Here is a 20,200-nt window from a genome sequence, read left to right on the forward strand (position 1 = left end):
ACTTACAGTTAGAATTTCTGCCAGTTATTGAACTGTCCACCTGCAGTCTTCAGCTGGACTGCCTTTTGGTTGCCCTCTCCAGTCAGGTTGGGCAGTATTTTAGGGTGATTCCATTTTCTAGTTCTGAACTTTAACTGTGATTGACACCTCAGTAAATGTTTCATCACTGCCATACCCATGCATTTGTGAGGCTGTAACACCCCTCTTGGTGTTTTTTGCACAGTAGGCATTTTGAGGGCACTTCTGAGCAGTGTCATCCTAGTTAAATAAACAATACAGTCTCTCCATCATAGCTGCAGTCAGTAAATTTAACTGTTTCTACTTTGAAAAAGGCCCTTTTGTATTATTTTAAGAAATCCAGAAGTAATAAGGAAACATTGAAAAACAATAAGTTAAAGAATTCATTATGTGCTGCAAGAGTGAGTCTGTGGACACAGCTGGTAGCTATCAATTATTCTTGGTTATTATAGAAAAACCTGACTCCTTCTGTGATCACATAAAAATCTGTCAACATTGCATAGTACTTCATCTTTTACCAAGTGTCAAAAAAAATTGTGGAGGAAGGAGTAAGTGTGGAATTTTGACTAAATATAAAGGTAGTAATTGTTAGAGGTGATCGGTTTTTAATATAAAACGCTCTTTAGAACAAATTCCTTTTTCATCTTGCCAGATGCCTCAGTGGCAAATTATTTTTACATTAAATACTTCTCTGTAGTTTAGTACAGGACTTTCTTAAATCCTAAAATTATGTGAGGTGTCTGGAGTAAGATGAGTTTTGTTCAGGACAAACTTGCTGTAGAACAGCAGGAAACCTAGAGAGCCTGATTTACAATTTCCTCTTTTTAATGCTCATTGTATAAAAATGTTATGAAAGTTTTAAAGGAAGCTCATCAGTTCCTGCTGTGAGCCAGGTTCTGCCCTTCATGTGCTGATCTCACTTGCCTTCTAGAGGGCTCCATGCTCATAGGTAAGGGCTGAACCTTGAGGGGAAGCTGAACAGAACTAAATTCTACTTTGGCCCATGGTCCCTTTTCACAGTGCTGAAATATTTGCTTTTCTACAGAGGATGTCTGTCCAGCCTACAGAGCGTGCTGCCAAATCAATCAAAACGTGACACAGTTCCAATGTGCCTCTCTCACACTGTTTCCAATTGTATTTCTTAGGTTACACCTGGGAATATGCAGAGTGGAGTCCTTGCTCTGCCACCTGTGGGCATTCAGGAACCCGCTCCAGGAGCCTGCAGTGCATGAACACAGAGAAACAGAAAGTAAATGAGTCCCAATGCAGAGAGCTGCAAAAGCCAGGGATTGTTTACCAGCCCTGCAACAGAGAGGACTGCCCTCCCAGGTAAACTCCCTTCTGCTCCGTTTCCATGAGCTCCTTGTGTACTAAAATGCACTCCCCACCCCCCGAAATTGTGTTATGCCCTGAGTGTGGAATGGGGGGTTTATTTCACCATGAACCTTAAAGCATGAGAGATAGGAAAATGGATCACAAGCAAGTAGGGAAATGCTTGATTCAGCTGAATAAAGACCTGAGTGTGGTCTCCACGCTGCTGCAGCAAGTCTTGCTGCTACCACACCTCAAAAGCCAAGCTGGAGAGCTCCCTGAGACACTGGGAGGAGCAGTTCTGTGCAATCAGTGCCACCCCAGAGGGAAAACTTGTTGTGTTTAGAGTGGCCAGGGTAACTCTGTGTTCGCCTGCTCTCCTTTGTGCCAGCAGAGCCCTCAGTAAGATGTTTTCTGAGGAATGCCTCATTTCTCCCTAATGCCCCTCACCACAGTGCTCCTTGAATGTCCTTCCCTGGCAGTTTTCTCACTGAATCAACTGGGGATCACAGGGCTGAAAATATTTTTATCACAGGCAGGTGTATCGCAATATCCAATTCCAAAGGCCAAAACCATACCTCTAGACTATTTGAGTTGCACTGAGCATTCCAGCTCAACAGGTTTTCAACAGGAAATCACATAGGATCCTCAAAATGAGTGCTTTTTGTTACTTTAAAGAATTGGCCATCACCAACAGCAAAACTCTATGAGGAATGCACACACTTTAGAGTTGTCCCTCACTGGAAAATATTGGCAAGGAAGTGTTAAGACCTTAGCTGACATTGTGAGAGTGTGTCTTGCCAGTATGTTCTAAATTCTGTTCTAAATGCAGAAAACCTAGCCACAGATATGTATCAAGAGAAGTTGTTTATATTTCATTATTAGCAGCCAAAAAACAGATTATCTTAAATTGTCATACCGAACTCCAGCCAGCCCAGAGAAAGCTAACATTTTACCAGTAGAAAAATACTGAAATCAAACTAATAATTTGAAACACAGCTTCCCTCTTTACTCCAGTGTTTGGAGCAGATGACAGGAGGGTGCAAGAGGTTCTGGGCCTCCTCTGAGCAAGGTCATGCCTTTCAGTGGATTGCAGGGCATGACTAAATAATCTGATTATCACCAGCCTTGGAGTATTAACCACATAAACAAAATGGTTCTCTCATGTGGCTAAAGAGAATGGGAACTGCATTGTCTCTTTATATGCTTAGATTTGTTCTGCTTTTAATTTGCCTTTATGCAATCACCAATGGAAGACAATTGTGTATACACTAACATAATTAACTCTGCCTCGAGCCATACGAGTATGCTAACACATTAATTGGTTTTCTTTTATGGAATATCCCATACTTTCTCTAAATGAAGAGCATCCCAGATGCCTAGAAAAGAGCCCTCTCTGTTTCTTGGTGCCTTTAGCCTCTCTCCTTCCCTATGATTGCTGACCTGGGAGGGAAGTGCAAAATGTCCATTCCATTTTCCCACTTACACTGATTTCTCATCTCAAGGCAGCTCTTTAGAAAGCATCCATAAAATTAAAAGGCTTTAAATGTATGGTCTATATACGGGACCTTAATTATTCAAAGAGTTTTGCATGTGTTTAGTCACTTCTCTCTGTCACAGTGGAGAGCTACAGTTAAACAAATATAAGGCCTTGAGCACTTGTGCTTTGCTGTGCATGCACTGCACTAAATGTTTGCAAAAGTACTTCAAATTTAAAAGGGAGAAAAAGACAAGGGTGCAGACTGTAAAAGATTAGTCTTCCTTGAATGGATTTAAGCTGTTTGAGTGTAAGAGAATTAAATAATTGCTTAAGAAAATAGATTTTTTTTTCCTGTTATCACTGTTGTGGTACACATAAAGTCCATTTTATATTTCTAGCCTAGATTTATGCAAAGAGCAAGTCCACTTGACTGTATTACCACCTGCTGCCTCCCCAGCATTGTTCCTAGCTGCCAAGACTGACTAAATATTTGCAACTTCTAATCAATAAATAACATATTCTGCTTGAGTCGTTGTCTGGTGAGATCTCAATAAATTTGGATGAGTTATGGAAGCTGTCACTTTAATACCAACTAAATTGTTACCATCCATTTTATAAGTTATGGAAAAGTATACTCTCCTTCCTCCTGGAGTGTCACATCCAGCAGGGTCTGCAGGGCTGACCTAGTAACAGATTCTGGTAACAAACATTGTAACCTCTGTTAGCAAATATGCTGTAATCACTTAACCACGTTAAGATGGCCTTGCTCAAGTGAAGAAGCTGATTCTAACTATTCTCACATCTAAAACTTGCAAGGACAAGTTCTTTTGCATTTTCTTTGCAAACAGTTTCTGCCAGCTACTAGCAGGGCTGCAATAATGGCTGTAAACGTGTCTGTGCACCCTGTAGGTGGGTGGCTGGGCCATGGTCCGAGTGCTCTGCATCCTGTGGCAGCGGATTTCGGCACCGACAGCTGTCCTGCCACCAAGCCACAGCCAACGGCAGCACCCTGGCCCTGCTGCCAGGGGCCTGCACAGCCAGGGACCGGCCTGCAGCCAGGACACCCTGCCCGGGGCAGCCCTGTCCCCTGGGGCCAGCACAGGTGAGTGGCAGCACCTTCTGCAGCCTCCTGGTACTGTGGGAGTGGGACTGTGCCACCGTCTGATGAACTGCCTGAACATCTGTCCTCCTGTGCCCGAACATCTGTCCTCCTGTGCCCGAACATCTGTCCTCCTGTGCCCGAACATCTGTCCTCCTGTGCCTGAACATCTGTCCTCCTGTGCCTGAACATCTGTTCTCTTGTGCCTGAATATCTGTCCTCTTGTGCCTGAACATCTGTTCTCTTGTGCCTGAACATCTGTCCTTTTGTGCCTGAACATCTCTTCCACAAGGCAGGAGTTCTGTGGCTGTAATTACCTTTCAATTAGAAATCTTGGTTTTTTCATTTTATGCTCTACGAGCACTTTTTTTTTGTTGAAGGCATGACCTGAAACCAGAGTATTAGCTTCAGTATATTTTACAAGCTAAGCCATTATGATGTATGCCATTTTGAAAGCTAGTTTATTGCTTTTATTGCAGTCATATTAGTACACAGTTTGCCTAGCTGTACTTGTGAAGTCCCCAGCAAAGATGTATGAATGTGCTTCAACAGCACATTGAAGTAGTTCAATTCACAGAATGCACAAAAGTCTTGTTTTCCTATATTTTCTGTTTCTTCCTTCATGCAGCAAACTTGTGTTCATCTTGGTAAGATTTGTAGTTATTGTTCAATGTGTAAAGTAATTCACTAGAATTGCTATTGCTGCATTCCCAATACAGGTTTTAGCAAGGCAAGTTTGTAATGGACAGAGCTACAGAAAGAATTCTGTAGCAGCAGGGATGTGGCACAATGAGAGAAGATAATGGATTTAACTTTAGGAACAGGCAGGAAAGTCAGTATCTTGGCAGAATTGCACAGAGAGAACCAAAAATACATAGGCCTTATCCAAACTGAGGTGTGACAGGGCTGAAAAGGCAAGATGCAAAAAATCATGGCTGGGCTGTGTAGCTGGGTAGCTCCAGGAGGATAATCCTGTTGTTGCTAACTTTGCTGTTTCTTTTTCTCTCCCCTCACCCTTTTCTCTCCACTCAGTGTTCTGGTCGCTGTGTAGGCCGCCCTGCAGGTTCACAGCACCGTGAGTTTATATGTCAGCTCCGGAATGGATCTTCCGTGCCAAACTCTTCTTGTGATGAAAGAAAGAGGTAAACAGTGGGAAGAAGTTACAAGTTAGATTCTTTAGATGATCAGATTGAAGGTACAAGATTGTCACTGCAGTACAAGTAGGCAAATTCTTTTGTGTCAAACAAAGGAAAGGAGGTAGAGATAGTCATCCCTTTGTAGACACTGAATGAATTCAGGAACCCAGGAGAGGTTATACCTGAAGAACACACAGCATCCAGGATGGAGTGTTTCAGGGTCAGTTAAGTTTTCTTGAAGATAAAATAACTTTTCTATTCCAGGATTAAGAAACTAATTTAAAGAAACACATGCTTTCTCATGAGTGAGAAGTGTGATGAGTGAGCACAAAATTAAATAAAGAGAATTCAACTTTAATATTAGAAAAAATGGAACAGGTTACCCAGAAAGTTGTGTGGTCTCCATCTTTGGAGATATTCAAAACACAGAAAATCTTGAGGATCCTGGTCTAGTTGGCTGTGCTATGAGCAGGGGTTTGGGAGCTGATCAGTTCTATTGTGTGATTAAGGGTTTAGCACAAAAGCAAACATTTCCCTGCCATTTATTTCCCTGCACAGCCCTCCTGCCAGAAGGAACTGCTCTTCAGAGGGGTGTGATGTGTACTGGAGGCCAGGCCCCTGGAGGCCCTGCAGTGTGGGCTGTGGCAGTGGCTTCCAGTCCAGACGAGTGTCCTGCGTGCACAGGCAGAGCAGCAAACCCGTGGCTGAGCAGTTCTGCAGAGGGAGGAAGAAACCAGTGACCTGGCAACACTGCAGTGTCACGTCCTGTGGCAGTATGTAAATGTTTATTTAAATATGAGAATAGTAATAGTTTGTAGCAGTTATATTAGAAAATGACTCACAGTTGTACACTATTGATTCTACAAGCATTTGATTGTACATCAAAGGTAAAACTATCCTCTCCAAGGAGCACTTCGTAATCCTGGGGTTTCTTTTCTCTAAGTAGGCCAGTTTGATATTAAAGCCTCAAAAGCACTTTCAGAAACAGGATATTTAGGAAGTTTTTTGCAAACTTCCCTACACGACTGTGCCAGTTGTGACTCAAAATTCTCTGAGCGAGCTGTAAATGCATCCTGTATGGGGTTGTGTTCTGAAACAGACAACGAGTAAATGAATGCAATGAGATCACACCCCTTACTTGTGACTTTGTTTACCTTTGAATCCACGGCTGCCAGAAATGCACACTAAAATAATTACAAAGCTAGCAGGAACCCATGAGTTGTTTACAATTACAATGGCAAGTTACGCTATTTCTCTTTTGCTCATTATAAAGCCTTGTCATGTTTAAATATATTTTTCAGAAGGCGAATGCAAGGATACAACTCACTACTGTACTTTTGTAAAGCAACTAAAGTTATGCTTGATAGACACCTACAAACAAAGATGTTGTCAATCATGTCAAGAAATATAAGTCCTCTATGGCAAGTTCATGATGCTGCAGTGAAGAGATGAGAAGAGAGTTCATTAAACTGACCTGCTTGAAGTATATTCTTGTCAATGAGACATTAGTTGTAACAGTTAAATGGCAACATGGGGCTAATGAAAACAGTATTGTGGATTGATGTGCTGGATAAGGTATTGTTTCTTGGAGCTTTCATTTTTCATTCTTTGCAATGGAACTTCTAATGTTTTAAACATGTCTGGCTTAGCAAGATAATATCATGGCATATCATCTGTAAAATTTTTCAGGCTATCATTTATAATTTTATCTGTGAAAAAAAACATTATCTAAAAGCAGCAAATACTGGTTACTGTCCTTCACAAAATGAGGGGGTCACAAAAATACTTAAAAAATTTTTGGAAATGCAACAACTATTGACTCCCAGGAATTTGGTTTAGTTTTTTTTTCATCATATTTAACACTATTTTTAAATTTACAGAAGCTGTGGCTTGTAGCTGTAAAATTTTGGCAACAGCTTCATTTTCATAAACAGCTTGAGCTTAAGGGTTGATCTCACAGGATATACTTTACGGATACCAGCTCTCAGATGGATACACAGAAGTACATTGAATTTTTCCTGCTTGTATTTCTGTGTATGCAGTAAGAAAATATAGAATCTAGTACAATTTTCAATGCAGCAATAGATCTCTTTTGAATAAATGAGGTGTTATTTTTTTATTGTTTCTATTCTAATTCCAGTCTCTAAAGTACAATCAAAGTTCTGGCATGATTATTATAATTTTGTACTGATATTAAATGAGACAGAAGCTTCCTTGTCAGAGCTGTGAACAAATACTTGTGAGCACTGTTCTCTTGCGCATCAAGTTAAATGAGGCGCCAGTAACTGGCCAAAATAGCTGTCAGATTTCTTGTCTTGAATAATCATTCTATTTTTCTCCATTAATGGGAAAAAATGTCCAAGGAAGAATTATTAATTGTGAAGATAGACAAGTGTAAGAAATCTATTTTGAGCATTTTTCCATCAAGATGATTCTTCCATCATGGCTATTAACCATGCGAGTCGTTTGCAAGTTGATAAATTCTTATCGTAATATTGCTGGGTAAATTATCTTCCATATTGCAGATTGTCTGACTAGGGCTTTAAGCAGAGAGGACCCCACAGGAGGCAGATAAGAGATGTTTTTTTGCTTTTGTAGTTTCCAAACTGCTGCTCATATTGGAGGCCTGAATGCTCATGTTGACTTGGCTCTGGTGTTCCACCTCTGACCTGTGTGACGGGCAGAGGGCTGGGAGTGCTGTGGGGGCAGCTCAGACACAGCATCCTGCACAGAGGGTTTGCATCACTGAGAATTAGGGTACCACTACTGTATAGAAAATGTTTAGGGTGGACTATCGTGTCCAAGGCTGACTGCAAGGAGAGGATATTCCTGATCATTACCTTTTTCATCAGCAATGGGTCTTGATTGTTTAAGCAGTTTTTTAAATTAAACATTTGTAAGATACTTTTGTAGATATTTATTGTCTGATTTAAAAGTGCAATATTTTTTTTTTGTACAGTGTTTAATAAAGATTTTTGGACATATATTTTTTCTTATTACCAAAATTTCTTATTCATGTTTTCCCTTTATATTTAAAGTTTTCAAATGTTAACACATAGCATTTTTTGTTGCGTTAACTTTGGTTAAGTATGCATGCTATACCAAAGCAGTGCTGTAAATGTTTGTGATGGCGATTGGCATGACATTCCTCTGTAGATTATTTTATTGCTTCTCCAGTACCTGAAGATTTTAGCTTCTTGAACGTAGTTTTGATTTTTCTGAAATAAAGTATAGTTTGATTATTCACCACTGTGATTACCCTGGGATTGTTTATTACCATGATTTGCATGGTAACCATGCTTTCATTCTTTGTTATTATTTCAACCTACTTGGTCCATAATTCTGAGATGTTGATCAGACATATTGTTAATTTTCACTGCAATCTGCTTTGCACTGTTATTAAGAGACAACATAGATGTAACCTGACTGAAAAAGTGGGAACATAATTTGACAGCTCCATGTTTTGTATTTAGTGAGTGATGGGAATACCTCCATGAAAAAGAAATTGTTTCAGAATATCCACTACGTGTAAACAGTCTTTAGAAAGAATGGCCTAAGAAATCAAAAGAACAATAAAAGCCTTAATTTTTTTTTATTAAATAGAAAATAAATGTATAACAATTTAATGGCGGTGTTTCAGAGTTATCCTAGATAACAATATTGGCAAAGGTTTAATTTTCCTTTTGAATTCCATTTGTGCATTCTTTAAAAAAAGCAAGGCTTTGTATAGCAGTGCTGTGGAGCCTGCTGCTGGATGGCAGAGTGCACAGAAAACACTCTCAGAATAGAAAGTGAATCCATTAATAACTTTGCTGCTTTTACATCTTGGTTTAGCATGACATCATAAAATGCTTTTTTAACAGCTGTTATTTTGGAAAAATATTAGTTTTCCAGCCGTCTCTTCACTTGGTCTGCATTTCAGTAATTTGTTGCTTATGAAAAGGTTGACGTCAGGTATTGAATAGTGTCTGAAGGTTTATAATATCATTTGATGCTTTTCCTGGAAGCACAGTGTGTTGGGGCTTTTTCAATTGTGAAGTAATAAAGGCTTCTCTCTTTCACTATTAAACTTAGGGGAAAACATTACAGACAAAATGAAAGGAAATATGCCCCTCCACCCTAAAAAAGCCTTCAAACACATCTGCAGAGGAACTGTTAAATGTATCTGAATATGCCCTCCACTTCCCTTTCTCTCAAAATGTTTGTATGGGGCTGGTAGGTGGCAGCAAATGACTTTCCATAACTTAAGGGAGGGAAGTGACTTCAGAACTGAAAAAACATCTGTGAAAATTTTAAAAAGCATCTGGACTCCCTCGCAGACCCAGCAGAAAAGCCGTTCTGAGCAGAATATGCAGGCACATGGAACTTCATGGATTCAGACTGCATTTCTCCCTCCCTGGAAAGGAGAGTTGGAGGGCATTGGGAGCTTCTGAAAATGGCTCCAGAGGTACCAGGGCCTGGGTAGTTGTGACTGTGCAAAGTTTTGGCTTTGTTTCCTCAGTTGTGGCATGATAGAGAATGAGTCAATAGAGTGTATTTTTTCTTTTGTGGTACAGAAAGATGACAATTGGACACTTTCCTGTCCTGCTTTTAGGATCTCAGATTTACATCATCCTCGTTCATTCACAATCTGAGGGAGGTGAATGATTTTCAGACAGAAAAGTAAAACTGATTTGTCATGTCATTAAGCAGAGTAAGTGATACTACAAAATCATAGTACAAAGACAAAAGTTCTGTAAAAGTGACTGATGCTCTAATAATGTCTGGATGGATCTCGTGCAATGCTTTTGTGCACAGCTGATTTGCTCAGTTCAGCTTGTTTTCATGTGACCAATTTCCTGCTTTAAAAATGTTCCCATCATTGATCTTAGCCCTTTAATATGAGACTATGTTTATGAATTACAGCCACATGAATCTGCAGAACTAAATACTTCTACACTAACGGGTACAAGATATGCAATACTGAGAAAAAAAAATCATACTGGGGTAGTGTGGTAACCATGATAATACAGTTAATTACAGAACTATTAATTGGGACTTGCTTAAATCATGAATGCAATAAAACTAAAATTGATTCATCTGGATTTTTCAAAATCAGCTAGATACATAGAAAAAATATGAAATATTTCATACAGAAGCAATTTCATATAAAATTTCCGTTAAAAAAGTGGTGTCTGTGTATTTGGAACAAGCAATTATTTGAAAAGCAGAAAGACTGAAGCCAGGCTGCCCACAGATTTCTGCATCTCAGCTGGTGTTTCTTTTTTTACCTGAGTTTATTCTATTTTCTGTAAATCTATGTAGTCTCACCATGAGATTTGACTGAATTTGCACAATGCATTTAAAGATGGTTCAGCTGGGGAGGATGCGTGCACTAAGTCTGTCAGTGTGTCCAAGGTGCAAGTTTTGTTTCCTATGGAAGTAAGGCTGAAAGGGCATGATCAGGGAAATCAGGAAACAGTCTAATAACCTGCTTTTGGTGGTTGAGTGGTTTCAACTACATGAACAGAAAAAGAGTGAGGTTACCACGTGTTAATTGCTACCAGAAATTACAGTGGGACCTTTATACTCACTTCAGATGTGAATGAAGTTAAAGTAGTGATGACTAAAGCTAAAACCAGGTTTTTAGAAATGCCTGGGTGTCATGGCATGCTATCTTGTGATCTGAGCAGTAAAATATAAAATCTTACCAATTACTGACATTATTACTAATTTCTTAGATTACTGTAAATGGCATTATTTTCTTACTGTGTAAAATATTTTCTCAGCAAAGGACACTTGTTATTTCACAAATACAATCATCTGAAAATATCAAAGAATTAAATATGTTATAAAGATGCTTGAGATAGAGCATGATGAAATCTGGGGAGTCAAGGAAGCTAGAATGAACAATCAGAAAAAGCACAGATGCCATGTAGGGAGTAGTGCTCCTTCAGCATTTGGAAAACTTTATTAATCTTGTAATAAACTTTGGTTTGGCTTTGGTTTTCTTCAAACTTCTAAAAGCAAAATCTGCAGTATTTAATTTGTTTTTAGTGCTATTTAGAAAGAAAATGAACTGGTTGGTTTCCAATTATTTTTCTAAGGTGCTGGAAATATTGCATGTAATTATTATGACACAGCAGGTATTTCCTCTGGAACAGGACTACAGTTTGACCCAGAAGGTTCTGGGGACACCTGGCGGTAGAATCTGTGACCCTGAGAATCTGTGTTTACATAGACATAACCCATAGCATCTGGATTAATTCCTGGGCAGATCTCCTTCTTCTTTGGTGTATATTCAGTGCGATACAAAGTTTCATCTTTAAAAGGAACTACAGTAGGTACAGCTTGTACAGGTTTGAAACTTTGAGGTGGATTGGCCTGATGTGGTATGTAATGGGACCTGAATGTAGTTAAACTAGCAAATTTTCCTGTGGGCTTTTGAATTTCCTCTTCTTTCTTAATAAGCCTTTGTGGACACACTCTCCAGGGTTGATAGTCTTCTTTTGTAGTAGTCTTCCCTTGAAAAGGGCCAGTGCTTTTTCTTGCAGGAGCTGGTTTTATGGGGGCTCTGGGAGCAACTCTGTGTTTAATGTAATCAAGACGGTTTGAGGACTTGAGGTCCATCTTGTCTGTGGGTGGAACGTACTCTCTTGGCTTGTGGAACTCAGGCACGGTGACCAAATATGGCTGATAGCGATCCTGGAATTCAGTGGTTCCTTTAAAAGGATCATCAGATCCATGTTTTGTACTTTCAGGCTTGCAGCTTTTTGCTTGTTCCCCAGGCATCCCTTTAAAATCTCTCTGGTGGGTTGTGAGATCTTCAAAGGGCTGGTCGCTTGGCTTGTACTCTTCCCTTGGCCTTACAAACAGGGGCTCCATCGCATGGACGACGTACGCGGTGCGGTGGATGGTGTTGCCATCGAAGGGCCCCTCTGGCAGCTTGCTGTCACAAGGTTTACAGCTTGGGGGGGGATTGGGCTGCCTGGGGATGTAGTCATCTTGAAACGTGGAAGGATTTCCAAACCTCTCCGAAGGTGGTTCGTAGTCACGCTCCACCTTACAGGATTCTGTTCTTTGACTTTCCCATAACCTATAGTGATCTGCAAGGCAAAACCAAAATTCGACCACACAGTGTTTTATGACTTAAAACCAATACTTTAAAATTAAGACAAAGTCTTCTGGTACTAAATCTAGCAAAACAAAGAAAATGGATGTAAGTAAAAATGATAATTTTATCTGCATGTTTGTGATCTGACAAAACTGTCTTCTATTATAGTGTGCGATAAAAACAGACCTCCAAAATGATACCCCTATTTTGACTTTTTGCTCAACAGACACTATACAGAAAATAGCCTTATACATGCTTGAAATACTTAAAAGATTTAGCATCTTTGTACTGACCATGATAATAGAATAATTGGTATCAAGACAGATCATTACTAGGATGATGTATATGTAAGCTATACCATACACAAGCAGAAACCTAAACTCTATTTTTGACTTACTCTGTGGAAAAATAAGTGACATGAACTAAAACTACCTGAAAAATATACTGTATCTTAATTTCCATTCAGTTTTACCTGAGATAGCCCAACCAAGTGCATGTTGGAATTTCCTTGTAGCCAAGCAAACCTCAGAGAGAGATTTTAATTTAGAAGCAATAGGTTTCCCTTCTACAACTGAGGTGCTGAATGTTTTAGGCCATCATCACCTGCTTCCTAGTATGTTTTACTCCCTGTCCCAAACCAACAAATCCAGTTTCTAACACAGGTAATTCCAAATACTACCTTCATCTTGGTTGTTTCTCTTTCTGTAGGGGGCACCTGTTATTACCTCGATAGGTTGGGATGGTATCCACTTTTGCATCTGAAGTGTGTTTCCTCTCTCGAGGCCTTGCTAATGTCACTGGTCCTACTTTATGGGGGTTATAATCTCTCTGGTAAATGGTTCCCAGGTCAATCTTCCCCGATTTTGGTCTATATTCTGCTTGTGGCCGAAAAGGTCTTGTAACAATTTCATACGGTAAATAATCAGATCTGGATTGGGGAAGAGAAAACACTGGTCAAAAAATCTTGTCTTCTTTCTGAAGCCACTTCTGTATTTTTCCCACTATTTGGAAAAATAACAAAATGCTTACTCTGAAAAATCTATCAGACACCATATGTTGGAGGGATAGCACAAAGGAGAGAAAACCACAGTACATAAATCTAGGGCCTCTGATGCATTATAGAGTCTTTACTCAAAGGTAGATGGATTTTTAACACTCCAAGTGCCATTCACAGTTTAACAATATTATTTAAAGTGTCTGAAAGGAGACTTACAAAGTTGTTATAATTTTGCAAAGAAATTATCAGAAAGCAGAAGCAGAGCAAAGCTCAATTACTACAAGTGGTAGCATTTACTGATTGCATGAGGAGAATGGAATATAATCAGCAACAGCATACCACTGTATGGGCACATTACATTAAAAGGATGTATATTACATATGTGGGTGTTTAAATAGATTGTACAAACACATGACCAGTCTGGCAGAATAGCATTTGGCCTTTCTATTTATGTCTCTTTTGTTTTTTGATAAACAAATTTCACCTCACAACTTAAAAAAACCCAACAATAATGGAAAAAGTAAAAGTTGATGCCCCTGTCACATCACTAACAATTAATGGGTGATATTTTTCTCTAATTCTTTGAAAGATGCCCTTTAATTCTGTAAGCTTAAAATCAGAGTCTGTGCATAGAGAGAACAGATATACTGAACCCTTTTACAGTTTCTTAAAACTAATAATCTGAATATTAAAAAATCAGTAAAAGTATTCCTGTTCTTTTTTCTTAAGATTTAATTTTCTCACTATCTTGGATTCTACATATATATTACACAAAGTTCCCCAGCTTGTCAGGTTTTCTGTAAAATCTAAGTTTTCTAACAGGCTGAAAACGACAAAAAGTTTTGATTCTCTTTACAGGTTAAAGGCTGCTGTAAAGAATGCAAATCTTGCTGTATGCATGCTTTGCTATTTTTTACAACCTTTTTGTGGTAACTGTATGTCTATACTCAACATTTCTACTTTAAATATGCAAAAAGTGCAAAGGATGCAATGACTGCATTTTGAGAAGATTGCAATACAATGATTAGCCCCAGCTTAAAAAAACAAAGAATGAAAACCTAATTATAATATAAATAGTATTATAGTCTAATTAGTATATATATAGACTAACTATAAAACATTGTTTGAAAGTATCTACTTGAATGTTGTGGTGCCATCCATTCTTGCCCGATTCTCTTGCAGCTCTGGTTTTGGCTTACAGCTCTCAGGAGGGCAGATGTTGCCATAGCCAGGGTAGTTCTCCAAATACTCCGTTTTGTGGCTCGGCTGTGCTCCATCATCATAAATCTTTGTGGGTCTGTGGCAGCAGCGGTGGCGTCTGCGTCAAACACATCAGAGCAGAGAATTCTGAATAGTTTCATTTAAGAGGAAAACCCGTACTCTGTCTACTGAGAGTGAGTAACAAATAGGGAAGATTGAACAACATCAGTAGTTTTGGTTTAAAATCTTTTCTGAGTGTTAAAACCACAAAATATTGTACTGATGGCACAGATCCCAGAGCACATCATACTAATACAGCAATAAAAGCAGTATCAGCTGGGAGTTAGTCCTTGGTGCAGAATACAAAGAAGGAATAGAGTTGATCTCAGCTCTCTAAATTATGCTACCACCAAGATGCACTTTCCTCATGTCTGTAATGTTTCATGATATTACTTGTTTTATTTGGAAAAGTAACTAACTATGCTTCATTTCCTGTCTCATATTGTTTCTTTTTTGCTGCTATTACTTTATCACTTGTGTTTTTATTTCTGTACATCTCACCTATTCTCACCACTACTGATTAACACTTTTTGATTAAAATTTGAGTGGTATGACATCTTATGTGCACTTCTAATGCTCTGCAGGCCATTCATGACTTTTCAACTCCTTTTTTCCTCTACATACTGACTAAATTTTCTATCCAAAACACATGTTTATTTGAAAGTAATGACATCTCTTTTTCTTAATAGGTTTATTACGCCTGCTTCTCGTTGATGCCTCTATCAAAACACCATTGTGTTAAAAGGTGTTGGGAGGTATATAATGACAATTTCTTATTTATACTTTGTTGTTTTCAATTAATGATCCATTAAATTAAAATTTAAATGTTGATATTGTTTTGAAAATCTTGTTACATTAATTCTAATTTGGACAATGCACATCTCGAGGAAATATATAATGACAGGTTTTCCTCCTACTTACTGCTAACAAATTGCAATGCAAAGGGAAAAAACTATAAATAATTTTTCAAATGAACAAATATTGTAAAATTCTGGTGAAAAGCGAGAATATCTAAACCCCAAGAAGGGGAAGAGTGTACAGCTTTTAGTAAGTACAAATAAATTCAAGTTTCAAGAAGCTAAATATCCAAAGAACATTTCAAAGGTCTGCAGAGAATTTTAGCTAGCACTAAATACCATAAAGAAAAATAATAAATTAAAGCAAGGTAAGACAGAATACAGAAACAGACATGAAGGACTCCTGCTGGAAAAGTGAAAATGAAGAAAAACATGAAAGAAGTTATTGGATTGGAGACTAGAGATCCTAAAGCTTGTATTAGTTTGTGCTGCCTGATTTTGCCAGCTCAGTAATTAAAAAAAACGAGAAATACCTGTCTAAGAATCCAGATCCTTTCAAAGCCTCAGGTGTTTACTCCTTTTCAATCAAGTCAATTAACAACTGAGAGACCTTTTCAAAACAGAGCAGTGAAAGGAAAAAGGAAGAAGAGGAGAAGAACAGGAAAGGTAGGAAAACAAGGAGGTAAGTGTGCTATTTCTCACTACAGTGTTTGCCTGTCATTACATTTGTCATGAATTTCACTTTCACCTTCGTAATTTTTTTTTAGCAAGTACAAACAGCACATGCTCAGAAACAAAAGGCATTGAATGGATGGTTTGAAAGCTGGTTGGAATACAGGTTATCAATTTATAATGTTCTTTGTGTATTTTTTGGCATACAATTCAAAGGAGTTGGAAAGAAACATTACTCATCTGCAAAAGCTTCACTTTGACAGTCTTCACTTTGCCATGAGCTGGTCCGGAAGACCAACCACCTAACAAATCCCCTTCTGGGTTCCAGGGTCAGCATCCTTTAAGGACTAAATTCTGAATATTTTCAAGCAATCTTGTGAGAATATCCCATTGCTGAATGGACATGCTACAAACTGAAATAGATACTAGAAAAATAATTACTGCAGAGTGAGTCTGTAGTTCTTAGTAAATACAAAACAGAGGTGACAGCCATCTACTCTTTTAAAGGGAAGATTGCAATTTTATTGAAATCATTGTTGATCCAAAAATGTATTTCATTGTACACTCATTTCTAGTGTATAAAATAATTCTGAAAACACTCTAACTGTGCATAAAATTACTTGGAATCAGATGATATTGTTGAGGAAGTTCCTACATCCTACTTTGTGTTGTGAAAGTGCTTTCAGACAGCCTGAAGGGTCATGTAAAATTACCTTGTGAGTTTGACTTGGAGAAGAGATTGGGGGTTTTTTGGTTAACTGATAAATCTGCTTTAGGATGTTGTCAAATTTAGAATGTTGTCCAGTTGCTAAAGCAAAATTTTTCATTTAGATAATAATTCTATAAAATTAATTATATAAGGCATCGCAATGCTAGGAATCATCAGAGAATACAGATTGCAGCTCTGATAAATGAAGTATGTTGCTTAGAGTTTGGCCTGCACACTTTGAGACATTTTTTATTTTTAACTTCTTCCTTGTATTTATCTTTATTTCTACCCCCGAGTTACTGATAATTCAAATTAATTTGGTGCAAATATCCCTTTTCCCATGCCTGACTGGCACTTGCTTTGATGGATTATTATTCTTTTCTTTGTAGGAGACTATCTTGTGTCTTGCATAAGGTTTGAACAGACTCTCAGCTAAATAAGTGACACTACATCAGCTCTCTTGTGCCAAATGCTCTTGTTCTGGATATTTTAACAGAATGCTGATGATTTTAACTTATTTAAGGCCTGGCATACATACTTTTTTTTAAATTAAATGCTAGCAAGACCCTTGAAATTCTACCACAAAGCATTTTCCTCACAGAGAACTAGACTAATAATGAGAAAAGCTTAATATTTGTCATAATAGAAAACTTACTACCCCTCCAAAAACGCAGCTCAAAGCTTTTATTTTTTATTTCTTTTTTATTTTGCCAGTGCACACACTATGGTCTGGAAGACAGATATGATGGATGGACGCTGTTTTTGGGAGTCATCTACTTTCCTGTTCTTGACAGGACTTTTTACTGGGTAGTTTTTGCTGGGTTTATATTTATATGTGGTGAGTATGATGGCTTAAGTAGCCCATATTTTAAAGAAATATTTCCTTTTAGCTTACATTATTCAGGAATATAGATTTTTATGATAATGATAAGAAAAGGGCATGAAATGGGGGAAGGTTGACAAACTGAGAAGGAGACAAAGTGGTAGTTTATTTTTGTGTATCAGAACAATTTTTATGCTTTTGTAGGCTGTGATTATATTTTATAGCAGACAAATACTATTGTTGAGTGCAGAAAGTTCATTTACCACACAGGCTTTATTCTTCTTGGAATCCAGATTTAACATCCTGTATTTGAGAAAGTGGAATGAAGTTCTGTCTTACTGGCTTTGCTCCCCTGTAAGTTTTTTTAGTGTTTTTTAAATTCTGTTGATAGGGGAGATTATTTCTTTCTGCTTTATTATTTAGAATTAAGCAGTAATTATCTCTCCATAAGATTTCCTGCAGATAGCTAAATGATAATGTCTGCAACACATTAGATATTTATAGTTGCTTTGAAGTCTCTGCTATGTTGCGTTCCAATGTCCAGGTAACACTGCCAAGCGACCAAGCAGCCTTTCCCTGAAAACAGAAACTCTGTACACTGAAGCAAACACAATGTTCTGCCTAAACCAATAATGGCTTAAGATTTTATTGACTGTAAAAACTTCAGTGAGGTTTATTTTAAACCACAAGTTTTATGAATATTTAATTCAATTATTCATATTATTGAACTCAGTTTTTGGATTGAGAATTTTTGGTTGAGTTGAAGCTCATTTTATGCTGCCTCATTGTGTTATCTCATCATCTTTGTACTTGAGCCCAAGACAGGTTTGTTATTTCATCATGGAAACAATGTGTTCCAACTGTTCATTAATCTAGGATTTAAGAAACAATTTATGGAGCAACATTCACCACAGGCTTGGCCAAAAAGAACGTGAGGAGCTTTACTCATGCCGACCTCACACCTCTGTCTACAGATGAAAAAAAAAGTGCCTGATGAACAGATAGATTTCCCACACAGAAACACATAGAGGGGCCTGTTCTGCAGGCCTTGATATGAAACTTGTGGGTCACGGTGCACTTTGGTATTGGTATACTTCCAAAAAACATTGAGCACACCTCTGTGATCTTACAAAGACTGTTCTTGTATGTAGTTGTGAGATATTTTTTAGTATTAAGTGAATTTTTGAATCCTAGGGTGATTATTTTTGTGATTTTTTTTTTAAAGTAGACAGAGAAGAAATTGAGAATATTAACACTTGTGACTCCAACCTGTAAATTTATATCTGAATTTTGAAAGGTCCAAGTCCTTTACTATTTTGGGACACCTGATTTGTGTGCTTTTCTTTCACCTGGGGCATTGATAATATTGTTTATAGACCTGTAATAGTAATTTTCCATTAAAAATTGCCTACCGTACTCTCCTGTACCAGCCTCCCTGGGTCAAAGAGGCTACAGGACAATGACAAACTGTCTCTCTGTGGGATCATGGAACGTAAAGCAAAGTGGCAAGTGCTACTGGATGTGATGGCAGAAGGGCAGATAGATTAAATCTCTTTCAAGGACTTCAGTGCTTGCACAGATTTCGGACATGGCTGCCAGAACTCGTCTGAAGATTCTTTGGTGCAGTCCTTCAATGCGAGCTGGCTCTGGCTTCTGGAAAAGCCTGATTCTGATTTAGTCTGGGTGGCTTTTAAAGACTGTCTCCATTCTGTTCTATTTTATTCTGTTTAAGACCTTATTTTACCCTTACCTGATTTAAATGTAAATGCACTACTTCACATTTACTGAGAACATGCTCATACTTGGGTGCTACTCCCCAGTGGCCCGGGGTGCAGCTCATGTTGTCAGTGAGGTTGGAAAAGGCCTCTGAGATTATCAAGTCCAACCTGTGACCAAATGCCACCACGACAACCAGACCATGGCACTGAGTGCCACATCAGTCTCAAACACCCTAAGGGACAGTGGCTGCACTACTTCCCTGGGCAGCCCTTTCCCATGCCCAATCATCGTTTCTGTGAAGAAATTATTTCCAATGTCCAACCTAAAGCTCTTCTGGTGCAGCTTGAGGCTGTGTCCTCTCGTCTTGTCACTGGTTGTCTGGGAGGAGAGGCTGAGCCACCTGGCTGTGATCTGCAGAGTGAAGGAGCCTCCTTTTCTGCAGGCTGAGCACCCCCGGCTCCCTCAGCCGCTCCTTACAGCCCTGGTGCTCCAGCCCCTTCCCCAGCTCTGTTCACCTGCTCCGGACACGCTCCAGCCCCCGGTGACCGCGCTGCCCGGAGAAGCCCAGAACTGGGCACAGCACTGAGGAGTGGCCTCAGCAGAGCTGGGTGCAGGGGTGGCTCTGCCCTGGCCCCGCTGCTCCCGGACGGGCCCGGTGCCGCCGGCATTCCCGGCGCTCGCTGGCTCCCGGCCAGCCGCTGCCCAGCAGCTCCCGGCTCCTTTTCTGCTGGGCACTGCCCAGCCCCTGTGCCCAGCCTGCAAAGCCGTGCGGGGCTGTTGTGACCCAAGGGCAGCACCCGCCCCTTGGCCTTGTGGAACCTCACGCCACTGGCACCGTTCCATGGATCCAGCCTGTCCAGGTCCCTGTGCACAACCTTCCTACCCTGCTGCAGACCGGTGGCGGCCGAGCGTGCCGAGGGCGGGCGGCGCTCGGTGCCCGGCTCACTCACCCGCAGGAGCAGATCTCGCAGATGCAGCGCGGCGGCGCCATGCCCGGCCCCGTGCCCGGCCCGCTCGGCCGCCCGGCCGGTAACCAGGGACGCCGCCGCGCGCCCCGCCCCGGCCCGGCTTCCGTCCGGCGTCACG

At 39.5% G+C, this 20,200-nt stretch overlaps 2 protein-coding genes across 11 annotated transcripts in view; one reads left to right on the forward strand and one right to left on the reverse strand.

Moving 5' to 3' along the window:
• The window catches only part of ADAMTSL3 (ADAMTS like 3), a 178,225-nt gene extending 169,934 nt beyond the window's left edge, over positions 1-8,291 (forward strand). For all 8 annotated transcript variants that reach the window (XR_014957531.1, XM_085588300.1, XM_085588304.1 and 5 more), the window contains 5 exons: positions 1,164-1,347; positions 3,719-3,911; positions 4,941-5,050; positions 5,603-5,817; positions 6,346-8,291. Coding sequence is in view for 7 of the 8 variants with exons in the window: in XM_085588300.1 (XP_085444426.1) it covers positions 1,164-1,347; positions 3,719-3,911; positions 4,941-5,050; positions 5,603-5,817; positions 6,346-6,455 (812 nt within the window). In the remaining variant the exon portion in view is untranslated. The remainder of the gene's footprint in view (positions 1-1,163; positions 1,348-3,718; positions 3,912-4,940; positions 5,051-5,602; positions 5,818-6,345) is intronic.
• Positions 8,292-10,975: 2,684 nt separating this feature from the next.
• SAXO2 (stabilizer of axonemal microtubules 2) lies at positions 10,976-20,192 on the reverse strand. Of its 3 annotated transcripts, XM_021537578.3 has the most exons (4): positions 20,065-20,192; positions 14,273-14,452; positions 12,863-13,065; positions 10,976-12,129 (listed from the first exon to the last, which is right to left on the reverse strand). In XM_021537578.3, exons 1-4 carry the CDS (start codon positions 20,103-20,105, stop codon positions 11,156-11,158), a joined length of 1,398 nt encoding a protein of 465 aa, XP_021393253.3. In that variant the 5' UTR covers positions 20,106-20,192; the 3' UTR covers positions 10,976-11,155. The 3 variants fall into 3 exon arrangements, with proteins under 3 accessions (XP_021393253.3, XP_085444435.1, XP_021393254.3); XM_085588309.1 differs by lacking the exon at positions 12,863-13,065 and having other exon boundaries at positions 14,334-14,452; XM_021537579.3 differs by lacking the exons at positions 12,863-13,065; positions 20,065-20,192 and adding an exon at positions 15,725-19,788.
• Positions 20,193-20,200: the final 8 nt, after the last annotated feature.

The sequence above is a fragment of the Lonchura striata genome, chromosome 10, assembly GCF_050655825.1.
Source record: "Lonchura striata isolate lonStrDom1 chromosome 10, ASM5065582v1, whole genome shotgun sequence".
NCBI classification, from domain to species: domain Eukaryota; kingdom Metazoa; phylum Chordata; class Aves; order Passeriformes; family Estrildidae; genus Lonchura; species Lonchura striata.

What these genes read in the sequence shown, in the direction of transcription:
- SAXO2 (XM_021537578.3), bottom strand. Translation starts at nt 20,105, where the DNA reads ATGGCGCCGCCGCGCTGCATCTGCGAGATCTGCTCCTGCGG. An exon ending in TGCGAGATCTGCTCCTGCGG is followed by an intron (nt 14,453 to 20,064) that starts GTGAGTGAGCCG and finishes TGTTTGACGCAG; the next exon opens with ACGCCACCGCTGCTGCCACA. An exon ending in GATGGCACCACAACATTCAA is followed by an intron (nt 13,066 to 14,272) that starts GTAGATACTTTC and finishes TCCCCAATCCAG; the next exon opens with ATCTGATTATTTACCGTATG.